The sequence below is a fragment of the Neoarius graeffei genome, chromosome 26 (assembly GCF_027579695.1).
Source record: "Neoarius graeffei isolate fNeoGra1 chromosome 26, fNeoGra1.pri, whole genome shotgun sequence".
Lineage (NCBI taxonomy): Eukaryota > Metazoa > Chordata > Actinopteri > Siluriformes > Ariidae > Neoarius > Neoarius graeffei.
This window is the reverse complement of record NC_083594.1, coordinates 49,292,702-49,315,559: the sequence shown is the minus strand read 5'-3', so window position 1 is coordinate 49,315,559 and position 22,858 is coordinate 49,292,702. Positions and strand designations below refer to the sequence as shown.

Here is a 22,858-nt window from a genome sequence, read left to right as displayed (position 1 = left end):
CACAAAATATGAGGGTGGAAAAAACTCAATGGGAACATTTTGCTGGACAGAAAGTCGCCATTTTTTTTGACAAGTGACCGATGTGCATCAATCAATCAATAAATCCAAACGTGGCACTTGGAAAACACTTGTGAACGGTTTGTTGGTCAACTTTGAAACGAGCTTGTTGAAACGTAGACTATATTTAGTAGCCTGCTTACCCTAAAATGATAAAGTTTATGGCAAAACATTAAAAATTATTATTATTATCATTATTATTAGCTAAGTTTTTTTTCTCCAAAACATAAAACAGTTTTATTCCCGTATTAGTTTATGCACTCCAAGTAAGCAAAAAATATAATTATAGAATAAAATAAAAGATGACCTTAAATAGCATTTTGGGAATTGTGTTGCTGTGTGCGCGCCGGATATAACGTTCATGAATGAATCAGTTGTACTGACATTTATTTCAGAGTGAGGAATATTTCACATGTAAAGAAATAATACAGACCTCAAAGGGACGTCATAGTGCAATTATAGCCACAAAAGGACATTTTTCTTCTATAAAATTAATTTACATAACAACAAACATTAGAAAACACGAGCTCTATAGCTAATACTATCAGTACTAGCTCGAGCTATTTTATAACAGTCTTTAGAGCCATCTGTGTGTCCAGTCTGCAGTAAACACAGCTGCCCTGAGACACGAGTCTTGACACATGAGAGCTCTGCCGAATTAAAACACAAGTCATTCACAATCCTCCCATCACCAAACCTGTGGACCTTACACTGTTTGTCGCCATCAAATGCACGCGCATATCCAAGTAAATCTCTCTCACACACACACACACACACACACACACACACACACACACACACACACACACACACACACACACACAGAGTGTATTAGATCATTTCAAATCAACAAAAGCAGTTGGTGGGAAGGGTGTCACCAAAAAGCCATGTTTGTGCGAGACGAGGGAAAAAAAGAAGAAAAAGAAGCATTTTGCACAAAGCTGCCAATGTCTGAGGAGACAGAGAGAGAGAGAGAGAGAGAGAGAGAGAGAGAGAGAGAGTAATAGGACAGAGAGAGTAAAAGGACAGAGAGAGAGAAATGGGACAGAGTGAGTGTGTAAAGGGAGAGAGAGTGAGTAATGGGACAGACAGAGAGAGAGAGAGAGAGAGAGAGAGAGAGAGAGAGAGAGAGAGAGAGAGAGAGTAATGAGACAGAGAGAGAGTGTAAAGGGAGAGAGAGAGAAAAAGAGAGAGTGAGTAATGGGACAGAGAGAGTGTAAAGAGAGAGAGTGTGTAATGGGACAGAGAGAGAGAGTAATGGGACAAAGAGAGAGAGTAATAAGACAGAGAGAGAGAGAAATGGGACAGAGAGAGAGAGTAATGGGAGGGAGAGACAGAGTAATGGGAGAGAGAGAGAGAGAGAGAGTAATGGGAGACAGAGAGAGTAATGAGAGAGAGAGAGTAATGGGAGAGGGAGAGAGAGAGAGTAATGGGACAGAGTAATGGGAGACAGAGAGAGTAATGGGAGAGAGAGTGTGTAATGGGACAGAGAGAGAGTAATGGGACAGAGAGTAATGGGAGAGAGAGAGAGTAATGGGACAGAGAGTAATGGGAGAGAGAGAGAGAGAGAGAGTAATAGGAGAGAGAGAGAGTAACGGGAGAGAGAGTAATGGGAGAGAGAGTGTGTAATGGGACAGAGAGAGAGTAATGGGACAGAGAGTAATGGGAGAGAGAGAGAGTAATGGGAGAGAGAGAGAGTAATGGGACAGAGAGTAATGGGAGAGAGAGAGAGTAATAGGAGAGAGAGAGAGTAACGGGAGAGAGAGTAATGGGAGAGAGAGAGAGTAATAGGAGAGAGAGAGAGTAACGGGAGAGAGAGTAATGGGAGAGAGAGAGAGTAATGGGAGAGAGAGAGAGTAATGGGACAGAGAGTAATGGGAGAGAGAGAGAGTAATGGGAGAGAGAGAGTGTAATAGGAGAGAGAGAGAGTAACGGGAGAGAGAGTAATGGGACAGAGAGTAATGGGAGAGAGAGAGAGTAATGGGAGAGAGAGAGAGAGAGTAATGGGACAGAGAGTAATGGGAGAGAGAGAGAGAGTAATGGGAGAGAGAGGAATGAGAGAGAGAGGAATAAACCCCCTGGAGGCGGCCTCGTTGCCCTTTTTTCCGCACTTCCCCTCTCAGCAACCCGCGCTGCTCAGAGAAGCATGTGAATTGGCGGCGGAGCTGATTGCGGCGGGAGTTTCTGCAGGGAACAAGAGCGCATTAATGAACCGTCAACAACGGGGAGACCGAGATCAGCCCGAAACAGAGGCACTGGGGCCGCCACAAAAGCCTGGACGACGCAGGAAGAAAAGGAGACTCGAACTTTTTTTTTTTTTGGCCAACTCAATCGGTGGTAAATGGGAGATTACCGGGGGGAGTGTCGGTGCGTTTCTGCTGAGAGGCGACGAAGAAAAGGTCCCAATTAAGTCCACCAAATGTTAACTAGGTCTCTTTTCTCTTCCTCTCTCCCGCTGCCCGCGCGTTTAGACCAAATGAAATTCTAATTAAACGGCATTAAAGCGGCAGTCCGGGCTTTTTCTTTTTTTAAAGCGTTGTTCTCTGGCCGCTCGTGAAGAGCGACGCCGTTGCTTGGCAACAAAGCGCTCGCGAGTCAGTGTCGGGGGAAAGTTAATGAGCGCCATCAGCCGCGCGCGCTCCGGTTCCGGTCCTGCAGAACCGAGAGCAAGAACACAAACACTGAGAAGCAAAAATTAAACAACAACAACCTACAGACAAATAAGCACACACAGACATGTTCAAAACTATTCAACAACGGCAGGTCAGAAAATATGACCCTCAGAATTAAAAAAAGAAAAGAAAACCTACGCATTAACCTTTCTTAACTATTAAACACAAATAATTTGATAATATAGCTGACAGTATTATTCCACAGGGGTCCTCAGTTATAAACACTGCTCCTCTCTAACTGACACAACACCACAGATTATCTTTTATAAGGTTGTAATAATAATAATAATAATAATAACAACAACAACAACAGACTACTATTCTGAAAACCCAAACTGCTCATGATGTGAGATGTTAAACCTCAAAATCAAGCAAACTATCATTTAGAATAAGCAAAAAAAAAAAAAAAAAACATCTGTATGTCGAGTTATCAAATTATTCTTAAAAAAAAAGAACATACAAACTAAATTTAAATCCACTTTCACTCTCACTTTCAGTTAAAATTCTGAGGAAATAAAAACATCAGTATCAGCTGCATTGCTTGTGATGACCACAGATAAAACAGATTTTTATAAATGTTTCTCGGTTTTTGTCAGAAGTCATGTACTGTCCTTAAGTAAAAAGTGTTGCACAAGATTCTATCAAACTTTATAACTTAGGTTATAAAAAAAAAAGATTCAAAATGTCAAGGTGAACGAATTAGAAACCTACGCTTCTGATTTCATTTGTCTGAAAAGGCTCCAATCACATCGCCATTTGCTCATTTGTAAGAACTTCTGTTTAAAAAAAAAAGATAACTCCATAATACATCAATCAAAACACTCAGCAAGATAGATAGATAGATAGATAGATATCAAACTTTATTCATCTCATGTGTTGCAGAAGCAAATTCACAGAAATCACAAAACATTACTTGCACAAAACACACATTGAGGCAGGTTTAAAAAGTATTGACAAATATATTATAGTAGAAAATAAAATAATAGAACCAAATTGTGTAAATTAAATGTATAATGGCAATCAGAATGGAGACATTATATATATTACTTTTAGTGTTGCGGTTGGGGGCGGCACGGTGGTGTAGTGGTTAGCGCTGTCGCCTCACAGCAAGAAGGTTCTGGGTTCGAGCCCCGGGGCCGACAAGGGCCTTTCTGTGCGGAGTTTGCATGTTCTCCCCGTGTCCGCGTGGGTTTCCTCCGGGTGCTCCGGTTTCCTCCACAGTCCAAAGACATGCAGGTTAGGCTAACTGGTGACTCTAAATTGACCGTAGGTGTGAATGTGAGTGTGAATGGTTGTCTGTGTCTATGTGTCAGCCCTGTGATGACCTGGCGACTTGTCCAGGGTGTACCCCGCCTTTCGCCCGTAGTCAGCTGGGATAGGCTCCAGCTTGCCTGCGACCCTGTAGAACAGGATAAAGCGGCTAGAGATGATGGATGGATGTTGCAGTTGGCAGGAAAGACTTCCTGTAGCAGTGGTGATGAAGCAGCCTCAGAATGAAAACAAACATCGCTGTCTAACCAGTAAGATGTACAGAGATGTTCAAGAGTTGAAGGATATACAGTATGACAGGTGAAGTAAATAGCACTGATTATATTGTTACAGTGGCCCCGGTCAAGGAGTGGGACATACAGTGTAAGGCAGCAAGGGAACAGTCAGTTCTCGTAGTTGAAAAAAAAAAATGTTGAAAACGGGCAAGTTTAAGGATCTGAGAGCCAAATTGGAATGGCGAGATGACTGGGTCTGAGCATCTCCAAAACAGCAGGTTTTGTGGGATGTTCCCGGTATGCAGTCGTTAGTACCTACCAAAAGTAGTCCAAGGAAAGATAACTGATGAACCGACGACAGGGTCATGGGCATCCAAGGCTCACACGGAGAGAAGGCTATGTCTGGTCCAATCCCACAGAAGGGCACAAATTGCTGAAAAAAAGTTAGTGATGACCATGATAGAACGGCATCAGAACACACAGTGGATCACAGCTTGCTGTGTAGCTGCAGACCAAACAGAGAGCCCACGTTGACCTCTGTCGACTGCTGAAAGTGCCTACATGAGCATCAGAAATGGACCACAAAACAATGGAAAACGATGGCCTGGTCTGATGAATCACATTTTCTTTTACATCTTGGAGATGGTCTGGTGCGTGCCTGTCGCTTACCTGGAGGAGAGATGCCAAGCTGGAAGAGTCAGGTGTGATGCTTGCAGTGCAAGCGTGATGGGAAACCTTGGCTCCTGACATTTACATGGAGATTACTTTGACATGCACCTTAACATGATTGCAGACCTTCATGGCAAAGGTATTCTCTAATGGCAGTGGGCTCTTTCAGCACGATAATGCACCCTGACACACTGCAAAAACTGTTCAGGAATGGTGGTCTGAGGAAGATGACAGTGTTCAAGGTGTCGACTTGGCCTCCAAATTCCCCAGATATCAATCAGATCGAGCATTTTTGGGATATGCTGGACAAACAAGTCTGATCTATGGAGGCCCCACCTCACAACTTACAGGATTTATCGGATGCATTGCTCATATACCGGTGCCAGATACCACAGTCCACCTTCAGCAGATCTTTGTGGAGTCCATGACTTGACAGTTCAGAGCTGTTTTGGCAGCGTAAGGGAACCTATGCAATAACAGGCTGGAGGTTTAAAGGAGAACTGAAGTCATTTTTCAATTTGCTTTATTTCTTAATTAACATGTTCAATTACGTTTTCAGTTTTAGTAACCTTATATTGTGACTCGTATTGGCAACTAATTGCAATTAAATATTATACAGTACTTATCGGCCTATTCGGTTTGTAGCCGTGTTGAATTTAGTTCGTTTGGTCCACGGCAGGCGTCGCTTATCCGCGCGATCTTCACAAGACTTGTGCGAGACTTCGAAACGTGACGTGTCAGCCAGGTGTCAGTGCCGCCATTTTGAAAACTGTTTTCCAAACGAAGTATTGCACAAAAACAAGTTTAAATGACGATTACTGCCTACTTTTTTCAAACTTTCCTGATTGCTTCCAAAACAAACAAAACTTCCAGCTTGATCACGTCAGCATTCGAAAGAGGGCGCGCGCGTCTCTTGACAACTTTGGCAGATGTTGGTCGCTTTGATTTCCGCTGTACGTTTTACTTCCGTCCTACGATGTCTCGCACAGGTCTCAACGAATCTCGTTTACTTTGACATATGGACTGATATATTACACAGCATATTTCAAACACTCATAACTTGCTATAGCAGCGACAAAATAGCGATCGAAAATGCATTCTTATATTTAATAAAATGAGAAATAGAATTTTGATAATAAAAAATTTGCCTTCAGTTCTCCTTTAATGTCACGGATGGCTGGCTGACTCACTCCCTCAGATGACATGTATATGGGAGGCTCCAATCACTGGTTGGTGTTTTCTCTGCTCTGTGTTTCAAGTATCTCCATCATTAAACTGATCTGGAGTCAATGTATCATTCCATGACCAAATTTGGATTGATTTAAATATAATTATGTTCTCATATGGAAAACAAACAATCACTAAAATGCACATAAATGAGAGAAGTTTATTGATTGAATACCACAACAGGATTCTTTTTTTTTTTTTTAACAATTAGCTGTTCATACATTTTACATCCGTTGTTGATGTTCCACCTAGAAGAGAAAACGAAAAAATGAAAACACAACCCCCTAACAAGTATACTTTTGAGCTTGCACTTCGGTCATGACCCCCGTTCAGAAGCAAAAACTGAAAAGTTTCGCATTAAAAAAAGAAAGGAAAAAAGGATGGGTAAAAAGAGGTACATTGTGCAGATCGCAAAGCAAACCTGATAATTAGAACACAAACGAAATCCCACAATATAGTCATGAACAGGTGTCTCGATAAAACATCACACATCAGTTGTTTATGCTCTTCCAGGCCCTCAGTGGGTGCAAAGGCGGCTTCTGCTTTTGAGTTGAAGCCATCCTGCACACCCACAAGGCCTTGAATCGTCAAGGGCACGCTCTGAGAAGGTGCTTTATGGCTTAGAGGTCTCCAGGCAGCAGCATGGGAGCAGAACGTGGGCTCTCTGCCCCGCTGGAATAACATCAATGTCAGTCTCTGGCATGACCTCCGTTCAGAAGCAGTCTTTGGCCCTTGAGGCTAGGCAGCTGAAGGGGAACTTCTGTCCTCTCGCCCAACACGTTACACACAGTCTGTTTGGGGGGAGGGGGTGGGGGGTGGGAGAAGAAGGCCTGACCTCAAAACAATCTGCTCCTCATTCACTCGAGCTCTCACAAGTCTCCCCCTCCACCTCCTCCTCCCAAATCCCCCATTAGACAACTATCAATGCAGACAGCCTGACAATTTAAAATAAATGGGAACATAACTAGGGCTGCTTATCCTCCAAGGAGAAAACATCTGTGCAAGGATTCAGTCAATAAAAGTCTATTAAAATGTCCTTTCTGGATACTATTCAAAACTGATCTGGAAACAGTCTCATTGTTTGGCAGGAATGCTAATGCCGAGATGTCCGGTGTTAATCCTCTGACCCAGGATCCCCCCCCCCCCTTCACTTATGTCACAAAAGATGGAGGTTAATTAACTCGGACCTGCAGATCTACCCTAAAGCCGATCTTCAGTTTAACACATGGGCTAAGATCAGGGAAGTAGATTGCGGGATTATACGTGCAGTACAATGTGCTGTTGACTGACCAAATAACAGGTGGCGGACGAGAGTCACAAGTGTTTGCAGTCTCAATCAACATAATGGCGATGCGTGGATAGAAATTATTGCCTCATAAATCTAGTTAATTAAAGTGGATGAGCTTTGATGAACAGCAACACCTTAACAAGAAATGAACACAATTGATGATCGGATGGTGCACCCCTGTAATGAAATAAAGACATCAAGTACGGAGAGCTGGCCAGAGCCCAGGTATGCATTTGTCTCCCACTCACTCTGTTCTGTCCCTCTCCTTCATGGTGGTGTCCATGGCCAAACTAGCTCGAGGGGTTTCTTCATGAGTATACACAACACATAACTAGTCATTTGGAAGGGTTCCAGATCGTGCTCTTCAAAACCTTTTTAGATAATTCAGCATCTTGATAACTACCCCCACCTTGGCACCCCAGACTCTTGTTCCCTACCCACTCATCAGGGTGACTGGTGCCCTGACCTCCGGGGCAAGAGCGAGTCCCAGCTGAGGAACATGGGCAGCTGCCAACCAGCGCCACTTCAACCCCGGCCATCCGGATGATTGCATTTGTCAAGCCGCCACTCCGAGTCACCCAGCGCAGGTCTGATCATCGCAATTAGGGCTTGATCCAGGGACTGCCATGTTGGTCAGTACACAGTGAGAGCGACAGAGGGGAATGATGTGACAAAGAATGAGAAAAGGAGACAGATAGAAAGTGCAACATATTTGATTTGGTGCAAGAAAAAAAAAAACCCTCAATCTTAACATGAATTATTTCATCACCGTTCTCTTTGCAGCATCGAAATGCTTTCTGGAATCATTCAATTCATATCTATCAAGTTTTTACAATCAAAGCACCTAAACACACCTAATCTCACGACATATGTTGGGCATCGGGCCACTGCTATTATCACCGAGTTATGGTGAATATACGCCAAGTGGCTGACCTTAAAATTAGTCTTCAAAGAGACAAAAGAAGAGCAATTACTGTGAACAGAGAGAGCACTCATTGAGGATTTGAGCCATAAAGGAGTCATGACTTCATCGTTACCAAGAGCTCAGGAAAAAAAGACAGCCACATTCAAAAACAGATCTGCATAATTATGCAAGCTTGTTTTAGATAAGGACAATTTCTGAGAGATGACCACACTTGCATGTCCATGTGGCAGTTTAAGGAACATGTAAAAAACAGTAAAAGAAAGTGGCCTGAGGTCGAGCTGGCTACTGGTTTGTGAACCTTAAAGTGCATATTCTGGACCAATTTCGGGGGGTTTTTTTTATATCAAAGTATGTTCCTTTATACACTCATCCAGAAGGGTAATTTTGCACAAGGCCATCTGTCTACAGCAGAAAAAAATAAAATAACAAAACGCGTCTGGAAAAATCCCAAGGGAGTCTGGAGCCAGAATCGTGACGTCACCTGCGGAAGCGCCAGCAGGCTGCGAGAGCTTTGCATGGTTTCAGTGCACAGCCTGTGTAGACCAAGCGCTCCCATTTCTCTCTCATTGTCCGGTCTTTTGGGAAACGATGAGTACTAATCCCATCAAGATTGGTGTTGCTACACCCTCCTACCATACATCTATTAACCATTTTAATAATTACGCGACAACGTTGAAGAAATTTGCAGAAAACCACCAGGTCGTTTTCTCATAAACAAACCAGCACTGACGTAGGATTCAGAAAGAGGCGTTCCGCACGTGACGTCACGAAAATCAATGTTTCCCCGGAAATCCAAATGCAAAGTTTTTTCAGAGGCGGACCAATTCGCCTCAAATGGCTTGATTTCAACTGAATTTTTCTGGTATTGCGCAAGGTAAAAAAAAAATTGCACAAAATGCAAAATGTGACAGATATTTCACCAAAGTTTAATATAAAACAGGAGAATTACATTGATCTTGCTCCTGAATTTACCCGTGATATGCACTTTAATATAAGGTTCTGAAGCTCGTCAAAAACGTACCAAGTGGTGAACACAGTGTATTGGAAAGTAAAAAGACCACAACTTCCATCAAGTTTAACACAAAGTAGTAAAATATCTACGCATGAGCTATGATTTATCACTTTTTGCAGTCAGGAACAGAAACATAATCCAAGTATTTAGATATGGACAGTAATTTCCTGGAAACCTAGAGCTTTTTTGTTTAATTCTTTGACGTTTATTATGGATTAAACCCATTAAATTGTCATGATCAAACTGTCTAATATCTACAGGATAAACAATCAATGATTATAACTTTGTATTATGTGATTGATTTCCACCACCGTAACACACACACACACACACACACACAAAAAAAAAAAAACCCACCCCAGACCCCAGGTAGTACTTGTTCTTTGCTTTAATTAACTGAAATTGCTTTTATTTTATTATTACTACTACAAACAGCATCTTAAATCCTTTAAAATTAACTTTTATCAATACATGATGGATCCTTTTTACTGGATCTGAAATTGCATATGAGAGTTTAAATCATTTTCATCTTCATGATCCCAAAAGAACAGGTATCACATCAACACACATCACAAATTCATGGCACAAGTCAGTCAATAAACTCATTAAACATAAAATAGCATGACGATTAGAGATACTGTATGACTGTAAACCACAAGATCAATTAATTCATTCAGCAAACATACTTACAGGACGTGATGCATACATTCATGACAAATATCTGTTGAGGTTTAATGGTTTGTGTCACTGATGGCCTGTACTGCCACCTTGTGGAAAGACTCCATCACTGCACAATTTTACACCAACCTGCCATACCTCAGAGACATTTATTTGCTGTTTGATCAAGTCCTTTAAGTCCAAAGTGGTTTATCTTGTAGACAAATTTAAGAGTGTAAATTATTTTATTCCTGAAGTCCAAGTTGACATTTATAGACCTCGTCTGAGTGACTGCATTTGGACGTGGCAACTATTAAAAAAATACTTTTCACAGGAAGTGCAAAATACAAAAATGTCTCTCCATCACGAACTACTCAAGTGAAACGCAAAAGCACTCTTATCTTTCATACACCTCCTCCCAAGAGCAAACGAGTCGCCCCAGATCTTGATATTTAACACAGGAGACACACGGAAATGTGTTATGTCATGCTCGAAGGAAATACTGCCTTCGCTTTTTAATACTTATGAGCACTTAAATATCCGCGTTTGAACTGAGCGAGACAGGTGATGAAATCTCAAGCGAACAGGTCGAGCACATCATTAACGCTCACCATATAGTACGCACAATAAGAGTGTGCGTGGAGCAAAACTGAAAATTAACAGGAGCGCCAGCCTTTCATAGAAGTGCTACTGCCAAAACTGGCACTTGTTCAAAAATTAAATTTAAAAATAAACTCATTGCTGACACATTTGTATGCAGTGCAGTATATGATATAATTTCAGATACGAGCTCCTTGGTTGAACCCTACCTTCTAATTCACATCAGTCAGCAGACCTGGGTTTGGGTCGAGGAGGTCTGCCCTTAGTCCGTGCAGATGAAGAGTCATTTTCAGTACCTTTCTGTTTCTGGAGTCCTTGTAAGAACATCTCTTCACTCATCGGGGCTTGACCCTTCCCGAGCATGTAGCTTTCCCATTCTGGAAGCTTCTGTTCCACTGAGGCCCAATAACGAGTCTAAAACATCAAGTATGCGGAAGAAAAAAAAAAAATCCAACAAACTGTTTAAAGGTATAGACCAGCATTTTTCAGATCATTTCTATTGACTATATTTACAGGATTAATCATAATCTGCTCTGGATAAAGGCATCTGCTAACTGCTTAAAGTGCATATCACGGGTAAATGCAGGAGCAAGATCAATGTAATTCTCCTATTTTATATTAAATATCTGTCACATTTTGCATTTTGTGAAATTTTTTTTCACCTTGCGCAATACCAGAAAAATTCAGCTGAAATCAAGCCATTTGATGCGAATTGGTCCTCCTCTGAAAAACTTGACATTTGGATTTCCCGACAAACATTGATTTCCGTGATGTCACATGCCGGACGCCTCCTTCTGAATCCTATGTCAGCGCTGGTTTGTTTATGAGAAAACGACCTGGTGGTTTTCTGCAAATTTCTTCAACGTTATCGCGTAATTATTAAAATGGTTAACAGATGTATCGTAGGAGGGTGTAGCAACACCAATCATGATGGGATTAGTACTCATCGTTTTCCAAAAGACCGGACAATGAGAGAGAAATAGGAGCGCTTCGTGCGAGGCACCCGGAAGCCAAAGACCAAGCAGAGCCGTGAAAAAGACCAAGAAAATCAGCAATTCACAAGTTGACTGTTGCCAGGGTAAGAAATAATTCTGACATCTCATTATATTCTTCATCCAAAGGTAATGTTGCGCTCAGGTGACAATTCCATATTGCAATGCAAAATTGCTAGCTGCTAAACTTGATCTACACAGACTGTGCACTGAAACCGTGCAAAGCTCGCGCAGCCTGCTGGCGCTTCCACAGGTGACGTCACGAATCTGGCTCCAGACTCCCTTGGGATTTTTCCAGACGCGTTTTATTTTATTTTTTTCTGCTCTAGACAGATGGCCTTGTGCAAAATTACCCTTCTGGATGAGTGTGGAAATGGACATACTTTCATATAAAAAAAAAAAAACACGAAATTGGTCCAGGATATGCACTTTAAAACAAAAAGAAGCAATTTAACCTCAACGGTCCAATCCAAATATAAAAGCGCAGTAATCCATACAAATGATATGATTTGAAGTCAAGGTTTACACTCGTCAAGTTAGACAGTGAGTATTGTTCTGCATAAACATACAGTCAGCAGGATCAGGAGGTTATGAATATTTTTAACAAATTTACAGGACTTTCATCGTATCAAGTTGTGTAAACAGTTAGAAAAATGGTTGATGAATAAATTAATTCCTGTCCATCTTGATAAAGGAGTCCTGAAGTTACTGCACATCATTACGATGAAAACTTCCAGAAAAGTGTTTAAAAAACAAACAAACAAACAAACAAACAAAACACGACAATCCCATTTCCCAAAAAAGTTGGGATGCTGTGTAAAAAAATAGAGATAAAACAGAATGCAAGGATTTGCAAATCATGGAAACCCAATATTTTATTGAAATTACTACAAAGACAACATATCAAATGTTGAAAGTGAGAAATTTTGCTTGAAATCAATATATATGCTCATTTTGAATTTGATACCAGCAACACGTTTCAAAAAATTTGGGAGAGGGGCATGTTAATATGGTAACACTGTGTTGAATCGCCTCTACAACAGCTTGGGAACTGATGAGATCAATTTCTGTAGTTTTGAAAGTAAAATGTCCTGTTCTTGCCTGATCTACAATTTCAGCTGCTCAATAATTCAGGAAATCCTGTCATATTTTGCACTTCATAATGCACCAAATGTTTTCAAATGGGAGACAGGTCTGGACTGCAGACAGGCCAGTTTAGCACCAGGACTCTTTTACTATGGAGCTATGCAGAATGCGGTTTTGCCTTGTCGTGCTGAAATGAGCAAGGCGTTCCCCGAAAAAGATTTTATCTGGATGGCAGGAAGTTGCTCCAAAACCTGTACATCTCATTCAGCATTAATGGAGCCTTCCCAGATGTGTAAACTATACACACCATGTGCACTAATGCACCCCATACCATCACAGATATAGCTTCTGAACTGTGCACTGATAACAAGCCAGATGGTCCCTCTGCTCTTCAGGCTGGAGGATGTGGTGTCCATGATTTCTAAAAAGAATTTCTACTTTTGATTCGTCAGACCTCAGGACAGTTTTCCACTTCGCCTCAGTCCATTGTAAAAGAGCTCGGGCCCAGAGAAGGTGGCGGTGTTTCTGGATATTGTTTATATCTGGTTTTAACTTGCATTTGTGGATGCAGTGATGAAGTGTTTTCACAGACGATGGTTTTCTGAAGTGTTCCTGAGCCCATACAGCGATTTCCACTCTAGACACGTGCCTGCTTTTAGTGCAGTGTCTCCTGAGGGCCTGAAGATCACAGATATCCAATGTCAGTTTTCAGCCTTGTCTCTTGCATACAGAGATTTCTCCAGATTCTCTGAATCTTTTCATGATATATGGACCACAGATGATGTGATCCCCAAATTCTTTGCAGTTTTCCATTGAGGAACGTTATTCTTAAATTGTTGCACTGTTTGCCCACGCAGTGTTCCACAGAGTGGTGAACCCCTCCCCATCTTTACTTCGGAGACTCCGCCTCTCTGGGATGCTCTTTTTATACCCAATCATGTTACTGACCTGATGCCAATTAATCAAATTAGGGTTTTGTTTGTTTGTTTAAGCATTACACAACGTTTTCAGTCTTTTGTTGCCCTGTCCCAACTTTTCTGAAACGTGTTGCTGACATCAAATTCAAAACGAGCATATATTTTTCAAAAAACAATGAAATTTCTCAGTTTCAACATCTGATATGTTGTCTTTGTACCATTTTTCAATGAAAATACAGGGTTTCCTTAATTCGCAAAATCACACTGTTTTTGTTTACAGTTTACACAGTGCCTCAAAGTTTTTGGAAACAGGGTTATAATTGTACTTCAAAAAAGACATTCCTCATTTCCGTTGGTCAATGTAAAGTAACCAGGTTTTTAGCCCAGAGAAATATCACACATTCACTTGCTAAATAAGGAATAAGAGCATTACTACCTTGGTAAAAAAAATGCTCAAATCACAATGCAGTGGTTTCTATGAATTCATCGTTTTCAGAAAGCCTGAATACCTGTAGGCTGAGAACGTCAGGATGCAACAGCGGTCGTGTCCGAAGACGTTCTTCCAATTTCTGGAAATCCTGTAACAAGATAGAAAACCTGAATTAAGAATAAACTACTCTAACTTATTAAATCACTTTAAAATTTATTCTACTGAATAATTATTTAATAGTACAGACTTAAACACTGCATGTTCAAGGAGTTTTCACACTCCGTTCCTTTCAGCCCTCAAAACGAACTCGGTGCAATTAGTCAGCATTTTTTTGTGCCGATATGAACACTTCAAACAAATTCAAACCCCACTGAAGCGAACTGAACTGAGACTACTTCGGGAAGAGGTCTCCATTCGTTTGCTTCAAGTTTGTTCAAGGGCGGCACAGTGGTGTAGTGGTTAGCGCTGTCGCCTCACAGCAAGAAGGTTCTGGGATCGAGCCCAGCGGCCGGCGAGGGCCTTTCTGTGTAGAGTTTGCATGTTGTCCATGTGGGTTTCCTCTGGGTGCTCCGGTTTCCCCCACAGTCCAAAGACACGTAGTTAGGTTAATATAGGACGGCCTTGGGCTGAGGCCCCCTTGGGCTGAGGTGCCCTTGAGCGAGGCACCGAACTCCCAACTGCTCCTTGGGCGCTGTTAGCATGGCTGCCTACTACTATGTGTATGTGTTCATTGCTCATTCACTGCTTCAGATGGGTTAAATGCAGAGAGGAATTTCACAAGCGTGTGATGAATAAAGTTCTTCTTGTGTTGCGGTTTGCTCAATATGTGTCCTGTGAAAACAAAGTGCTCCAGGTTTGCTTCGCCTTTTCCCATTGCGTTTTAGTCCTCTGGACTTACCATAGGCAGCTCACATGCTATTGCACTGGGACGCTCGCAAAAACAAACACATGGACGCATGGCCGCTGGTAACGATAGTGTGAACAGAAAGAGAACCAAGGCCACATCAGAGCCGAAGTGGACCAGAAAGAGAAAAGGGTTCTCTGTCAAATTAACTACCAATGTGAACACAAAAAGAACCGAGTCCCCTTTCAGTTGGTCCACCTTTCAAGGACAGAGTTTGGTTTGTTTAAAAAGAACTACACGTGGAAACACCCTTAAAGATGGCACGATCTACTGGCTTTTAAAGTTACAGAAATGGATAATGGCAAGCGGTGCAACAGAACGGCATTAACTATTCTCTGATCGCGTTGGTGTTGTCAGGAGCCCATGAAGCAAAATTGTCCATGTTTTCTGGGTGGGAGGGATGGCGCATGCGTGCACACACACACTCACTTTCTCTCTGACAATCAAAGTGACACTAGCCAATTGTGAGCATCTGTGCAATGACGCATGCAGAAGAAGGCAGACAGCATTTTCCTCGGTGTGTGTTACACTGCCCTGTGATGCAGCAAGAGCAGCAGTTCAAACAAGGAGTGCAAGTGTGATCCTTTACTCTCCCTGGTTGCTAGAGAGATGATTGGAGAGCTGGCTGGTGGGTGGGAACTGGCAGGTGAGCAAACTGTTGAGAAAACGGGCAGCAAAAAAGGTACAACCCATCACTCACTCGTTCACTACTCCCTTCTCACTATATAGTGAGCTCACTTGTAAAATGAAAAAACACTTTCGGACACTAATCCGTCACGCTGGTATTTATGTCATTACTGTCGCACAATTAAAACGTGCCAGATCAGTCAGCTGGTGGGTTTTCAAAATAGTAAACACACGCATGTATTTTTACGATAAATCCATATTATACTGAGCGCATTTCCGACATTAATCAATACAAAGTCCCTGCATCTTTCAGTTCTTTTTAAATCAAGGCTGAATACTTTCTTCTTTGCCGCTGCCTTTTATTAAATCAGATTTGAGACTTTTAATTTGATTTCTTTCAGCGCGACCGCAATGCATGATGGGATACATTGCTTTGGTTAGTGACCATCGGTTGTACACTACTTTTCGTGATGCATTGTGGGATACTTTGAGCGCACTATATAGAGTGTAATAATCCTCACTATTGTTTCAGACAGCACTACAAAATGGCCTTCTCACTATATAGTGCCCTATATAGTGAGTACAGAGCGATTTCGGACACAGGGTCAGACTCGATGGGTTTCATAAGGCTAAAATAGATAAATATAAGTTTAGAGCTCATGGTTTGTCATTATGAAAACCACTGAGAAATCAATACACACATCATAATATTTTCTCAACATGCAGAGCATACGTTATCTAGGCAAATATGTCTTTATTCATTCAATAAATTTCAGAAATTGTATAAATTTCTAAATTGTCAAAATTAATTGATTTTTTTAAACAGTAGAATGTGCAAAAATCAACTTCACTGTAGAAAATGAAATAACCAGTTGCTTTAGCCCTGATAATATTATTTTCTGTGCTCCAACACACCTGATTCAGTTCATCAGCAAAACGAGTCTTTTATGAGTTGACTCGGGTGTTACAACGAACAAAGCAGCAAGTTATACACCAAAAGTTTTATGAAAATCCTCAGCCACTTCAGTTGTAATTAAAAAATAACTTAAACGTGCTTTTTTTTTGTAATAGAGGATTTATTTGAAAAGGCTTTAATCAGTCTTTCTGATGAACTGAATTGAAACATAGACCATCTTAGCTCTTTTAAATTTACCAAGTTGAATTATTATTTTTCTTCTTTAAATAATTATGATTACAACAACCCTCACACTTTCAAATCTATATGTGTGAAGCGTGATCCAGTCCGTAGTCTTGCATGTCCTGTGTTATGCTGTCGATAGACTAACTTCATTGATAATGTAATTTTTTTTTTAATTTTATTTATTTATTTTTTTACATACTTTGGGCCCACAGTAATTGACTAATGCTGTTGTGGCCACCCTGCTATCTATCTATCTATAATATACATTTTTACAAGTTTTTTTTAATTAATTTTAGGATTTATGGCAAAGCTAATGAAATAAAAATGTAATGTACCTCCAGTATTTCTGCATTCCTTTCACGTGCAGCTTGGAACATCGTGGCTTGATGCTTTTTCTTGGCTTTCTGCTGCTCATAGCAAATCTCCATCTGTTGCAGTAAAACAGCTCTCTTCCCCAAACTGCAAGGCAGGAGCACAGCGAGACAGTCAGGACATGACTCAGATCAATCCCACTTCGTCCAACAAGTACTGGTAAGTAGCTCACTGCAGCTGGAACTGACTTGTCCTATCATCAGCAACCAGTTCATTTTTAATATGGATTTAAAAGCTTATAAACATGATTTTGAGTAGATAGATCGATAGACATTCATTCATTTATTTAGTTATAGCTGTAAACCATCAAACCAATCTATTAACCATACTGGAAATGACCTGATGAGATGAATGTTATCAAAAAGTATTAAAACTAGCCTTTGTATCTATCTTTCTTACAACTTCATCATCCTTGTTCATTCAAATTTGTACAAAACATCTCATGATATGCAAGAGATTATCCCTAATTATTATTAAAGAAATTATCTTAGGATTTGACATAGATAGTATGCAGTAAAGTCCATGATTATTGGTGTTTGGGATAGTGGGCCATATTGTATCGAGCGAATTTAAGCAGGGGTTCGGGGGCAGCAATAAATAAAGAAAAGCTTACTTTGTTCTATTATATGTCGAAAACTGGTGTTTGTCTGTGCTTTGAGATTGGTTGATTAAGGGTTAGCATGACCTTTCATGTATTTTAGCACCCGCTAAAGTGCAGTTGTCTCGGTGTTTGGTTGTGTGCATGTTCTTGAACAATCTCTAGGGCCTCTTGTGGTCACGTGACATATTAGTTGCACACAGGTGAACACCATTCAACTAATTATGCCACTTTTGTTGGCACCAAGGTTTGTTGAGCAAAGTGAGAGAACAGTGACCGTCTCCTGCCTTGAACCCAAGTCTACAGGATGCCAAACCTGCACCCTGACCACAACACCAAAGAACCAGGCTCATTAATATGGCAGTCAGAGCACATACTCAACTGTAGTGATGGGCACTCCATCACACTGCCCTCCCATTCAGGAACAGGGCGCACCCATGATGTCCCTCACGCATCCCCTAGCCATAATCCTCCCCTAACAGGATGCCCCACACACTCATGCTTCACCCATCTCTAGGGTCCACCTATCCTGGGGGTCCCTTGTACAGCTCACACCTCCGATGGCCTCCGACCAAGCCATCCCACTTCGGACACCATCTGTAGTGAAGGGAGAGAGCAGTCATCCCACTTCTGACACCATCTGTAGCGAAGCAAGAGAACAGTCACCTTATCCTGCCTTGAACCCAGGCCTACAGGGTGCCAAACCTGCACCCTGACCACAACACCTTCGTGAAGTGCACCCATGCACTTCACACACACACAGGTGTCCCTCATGCATCCCCCAGCCGTACTTCTCCCCTACCAGGGTGCCCCACACACTCATGCTTCACCCATCTCTAGGGTCCCTCACACAGGGGCCACCTATCCTCGGGGTCCCTTGTATGTACAGCTCACACCTCCGATGGCCTCCCACCAAGCCATCCCACTTCTGACACCATCTGTAGCGAAGCAAGAGAACAGTCACCTTATCCTGCCTTGAACCCAGGTCTACAGGGTGCCAAACCTGCACCCTGACCACAACACCTTCGGGAAGTGCACCTATGCGCTTCACAAACACAGGCATCCCTCCGTACTTCTCCCATACCAGGGTGCCCCACACACTCGTACTTCACCCATCTCTGGGGTCCCTTGCACAGGGGCACCCTATCCTGGGGGTCCCTTGTACAGCTCACACACAGGGCACACCTCCGATGACCTCCAGGCAAGCCATCCCACTATATATCCCCAGATACTTGACATAATTCCAAATTAAGACCATTTCATGTTGTAACAATACTCAGTGTAGAAATCTTCAAGGGTGCAAATACTTATGCACCAGTGTGTGCATATTTAAATATGTAAATGTATTTAACTCTTTTTTTTTAAAGACTACTGTGTACATATTTCTCTTTGTGCCCAAGACTTACATTTCCTCGTGTTTCTTGCTGAGTTGAAGCTCGTCGTGAGAGTTGGACGCCATTTTAATTTCTTTAATTAAAACAAACAAACAAACAAACTTTATGACTTAGCAAACAATATAAAGCTTAAGCTAACATGTTCACTCTCATTGATTTCCATTTCACTCGAATGTTATGTCTGAAATAAGACAAAGAATTAAAACAATAGTCAGTGCTGTTTTAAGCATTTAACAACTGAAATTTTAAAGAAAATAAAAATTGCTGCGTTTTAAGAGCTATCCATGCCATGGAACCCGCTCGTGCACACTTCCTGACAGCATGGCCTGTGACCATGGAAACACAATTCCAGCATTTTCATTGGCTGTAATGGCTCAGCTGATCAAACAGCAAGCGATCTGTGAACGCCCGCCATCTGCTGTTCATTAAAGACAATTACAACAGCCTTTGACTGGAAGAAAATATATTTTTAGACAGTGTTGCATAAAAAGATCCGTGATTTTCTTGATTGTATTCAGTGCAAATGAATTATTCATGGTGTAATAATTTAATGTCTAGAATATCCTGAATTATCACAAGAGCAGAACAAAGGGACTTTAATTTCAAACAGCATTCAGGTTATTAAATAGAAATCACCAGCAGATGGCGACAAAAGGTTAAAAATAATTTATATCAAGACATCATGAAAGAACAGTGTTCTTGAGCTCCATGGTCCTCAAAGTTGGGATCAGAGGTCCATTTTTATGGTGGTGTTACCAACAACAACAGAAGTAGTAATTTTTTTATGATATTATAGTTGAGGTCCATTATAATGTATTTGCCTTGAAGTTCTTAGAAGTCCATCCATCATCTGTAGCCACTTATCCTGCAAGCTGGAGCCTATCCCAGCTGACTATGAGCGAGAGGCAGGGTACACACCCTGGACAAGTCACCAGATCATCACAGGACTGACGCATAGAGACAAACAACCATTCACACTCACATTCACACCTACGGTCAATTTAGAGCCACCAATTAGCCTAACCTGCATGTCTTTGGACTGTGGGGGAAACCGGAGCACCTGGAGGAAACCCATGCAGACACGGGGAGAACATGCAAACTCTACACAGAAAGGCCTCTGTTAGCCACTGGGCTCAAACCCAGAACTTTCTTGCTGTGAGGCGACAGTGCTAACCACTACACCACCGTTCCACCTATTATAGTTAATTGATTCACTTTATTGAACTAGTTGATTGCAGCACTTAATAACAGCTATAAATGTCCATTTGTTTTTTAGTTATTTATCTATCTATTTATTAAAGGTAGACTGCCTTTCAGATTTTTCAAGTGTAGGTCATGAAAAGAATTTTTCCTGACACCCAGTTATTTTTGTTGAGTGAACCGAAAGCTACTGAATTCGAATCAGAGACTTCTTTTATCAGGTTTATTTTTTAAAATAGAACAATTAATTAATTTATCTCCATGTGGCCCTAAATTCTCTGCTATTTTTTCCTGCTTCACCATGACCCAATTCAAGATACTACATCATGCATCACGTGGTGGGTTTTCCCCATTCGCGCAAAGCATTGTGGGATACAAATTTGAAACAGAAGAGAACAATGGAAGACGTGAGTGTGCGAATGAAACGTGAAAGACCGACTACAGTAATGGAAAGCAAGAAGAAAAGACGTTATGTTATATACGAAGGAAAGGAAACGCAGGACCAAACTACTAAATATCAGCAGTCAGCGAGCACCTCGGTGTGATCAGCTGTTCGTTTAGCGACAGAATGATGGAACTGTCAGTGCACGCTCAAAGGGAAACCTGTAGATGGCAGTAATGCAACACTGGATGCCAGCTGCCATAAAACCCAAAAGATGAAGAAAAAGAAGAAGAAGGTGGTAAACCTGCGCATGCGCACACGGACTTCCTCTGTCTGCTTGACTGCGCGAAGCGAGTGATTTCATGCACATTATTTGCTTTAATCCCTTCAAATTAAATAACCTCCCAGCCATGGAATGGCCTGATATTTTGTGAAATATTGAAGAAATACATATATCACAATGACCAAACTTCAGAGGGAACTAAATTTCACCGATTTTATGAAATCAAAAGGCCGTCTCGGATATTTTTCCATAATGTACCTAGTTTTGGTTCAGAAAAAATAGCTTCAATGAGGCTGTAGCTCATACCAGCCACTGTTGTTGTGTGAGTTTGAAATCCCATCAGTCCTGTGGGAGGATTAGTGATTTTTGTGAAATTGCATATCACCCCATGTAGCCGCATCCATGATAGGCGGCACCACCTGGTGAACAATTCTTGTTGGAATCTGTCTTGAGAGTCTTCTGAGTGAGTTTCAGTGGAAACGTGCTCACAGTTTATGAAGAGTAGCGTTTAACGTGATGAGTCACCCCAAAATTTCCAACGCCCATAAAATCGTAAATATGACAGGTGGTGCCACCATCTTGACAATTTTTATGCACACCCACCTGGGGAACATTGTACATGAGTCTGATTGAAATCCGATCACTCCTGTAGGACGAGTTTTGTAAATTGTGGATGGACGATGATGGACGGACAACGGACGATGCGTGATCGCATAAGCCGGATCTCATCTCATCATCTCTAGCCGCTTTATCCTTCTACAGGGTCGCAGGCAAGCTGGAGCCTATCCCAGCTGACTACAGACGAAAGGCGGGGTACACCCTGGACAAGTCGCCAGGTCATCACAGGGCTGATACATAGACAACCATTCACACTCACACCTACAGTCAACTTAGAGTCACCAGTTAACCTAACCTGCATGTCTTTGGGGGAAACCGGAGCAAACCCACGCGGACAACATGCAAACTCCACACAGAAAGGCCCTCGCCAGCCACGGGGCTCGAACCCGGACCTTCTTGCTGTGAGGCAACAGCGCTAACCACTACACCACCGTGCCGCCCATTTGGGTCTGGATCAAACAATATTTTGTCTGTAAATTATTTAAAAGAATAACAGAAATACTACATATACAAAAGACGGTATTTGAAGCTATGCAAGATAGCAAAAGGTGTATAGTATCACTGACTATATAAACATTAAACGATTATTACCTGGGTTGTTGCTCCAGCTCTTCTGAATAAACATCAAGAGGGCAAAGGAATAGAAAAATATTTCAGTGTTCTCACTCAGTATCAGTTTCATCTGTCTTTCAAGAAGACAGCTTTTCTATTCGGTTCTCCAGTGTTTGACGTGTTATCAATCCTCGGCCTCTGAGGGCCCCTCTGGACGTCACTAGCAATGTCATATTTATGCTTTTCAAGTGTCTTATCGTTCATCAAAGAGTGTGTGGGGGGGGCGGCGAGGGGGTGCGTGCTTTGCTATGGGTGGTCTACAGGGATCAGGGAGGGAGATGGACCTTTTTAGAGCAGCACTCTATCATTCTTTGTCTCTCTCTCTCTCTCTCTCTCTCTCTCTTGCGCACACACACACACACACACACACACACACACACACACACACACATGCACATACAGGCCTGTATTGATATTCACACACACTCAGCCATGTGACCTTTATTATTGTGTGTTAAAGGCGCCCGTATTGTAACCCAGAATAGAACATAAACGCCAATAAAGTTCAGTGAATGACTGCAGTAAATGTGGGGGTTTTTTTGTAGTGTCTTTCTTATGCTTACAATGACATCGTCTTTTGTTGATATTTATAAGTACAAAGTGTGTGTAAATTTGATAAAGTGCATCAATATATATGCACTCAAAGCGTATTAAATAACAAGAACAGTAATTTTTTTCATCAACTTCATCAATGACTAAAACTGTTCAACA

At 41.6% G+C, this 22,858-nt stretch overlaps 1 protein-coding gene across 2 annotated transcripts; it reads right to left on the bottom strand.

Annotated features, from left to right (window-relative positions):
* Positions 1-6,287: 6,287 nt before the first annotated feature.
* On the bottom strand, positions 6,288-19,365 carry cep15 (centrosomal protein 15). Of its 2 annotated transcripts, XM_060910733.1 has the most exons (5): positions 19,065-19,365; positions 17,024-17,147; positions 14,096-14,164; positions 10,801-11,005; positions 6,288-6,357 (listed from the first exon to the last, which is right to left on the bottom strand). In XM_060910733.1, exons 1-4 carry the CDS (start codon positions 19,115-19,117, stop codon positions 10,814-10,816), a joined length of 438 nt encoding a protein of 145 aa, XP_060766716.1. In that variant the 5' UTR covers positions 19,118-19,365; the 3' UTR covers positions 6,288-6,357; positions 10,801-10,813. The 2 variants fall into 2 exon arrangements, with proteins under 2 accessions (XP_060766716.1, XP_060766715.1); XM_060910732.1 differs by lacking the exon at positions 6,288-6,357 and having other exon boundaries at positions 6,364-11,005.
* Between the last annotated feature and the right edge of the window lie 3,493 nt (positions 19,366-22,858).

Excerpts from the sequence above, each read along its gene's own strand:
- cep15 (XM_060910733.1), bottom strand. The coding sequence starts at position 19,117 with ATGGCGTCCAACTCTCACGACGAGCTTCAACTCAGCAAGAAACACGAG. Across the intron at positions 14,165-17,023 it reads GGAATGCAGAAATACTGGAG|GATTTCCAGAAATTGGAAGA; the intron begins GTACATTACATT and ends ATCTTGTTACAG. Across the intron at positions 11,006-14,095 it reads CTGACGTTCTCAGCCTACAG|ACTCGTTATTGGGCCTCAGT; the intron begins GTATTCAGGCTT and ends TTGATGTTTTAG.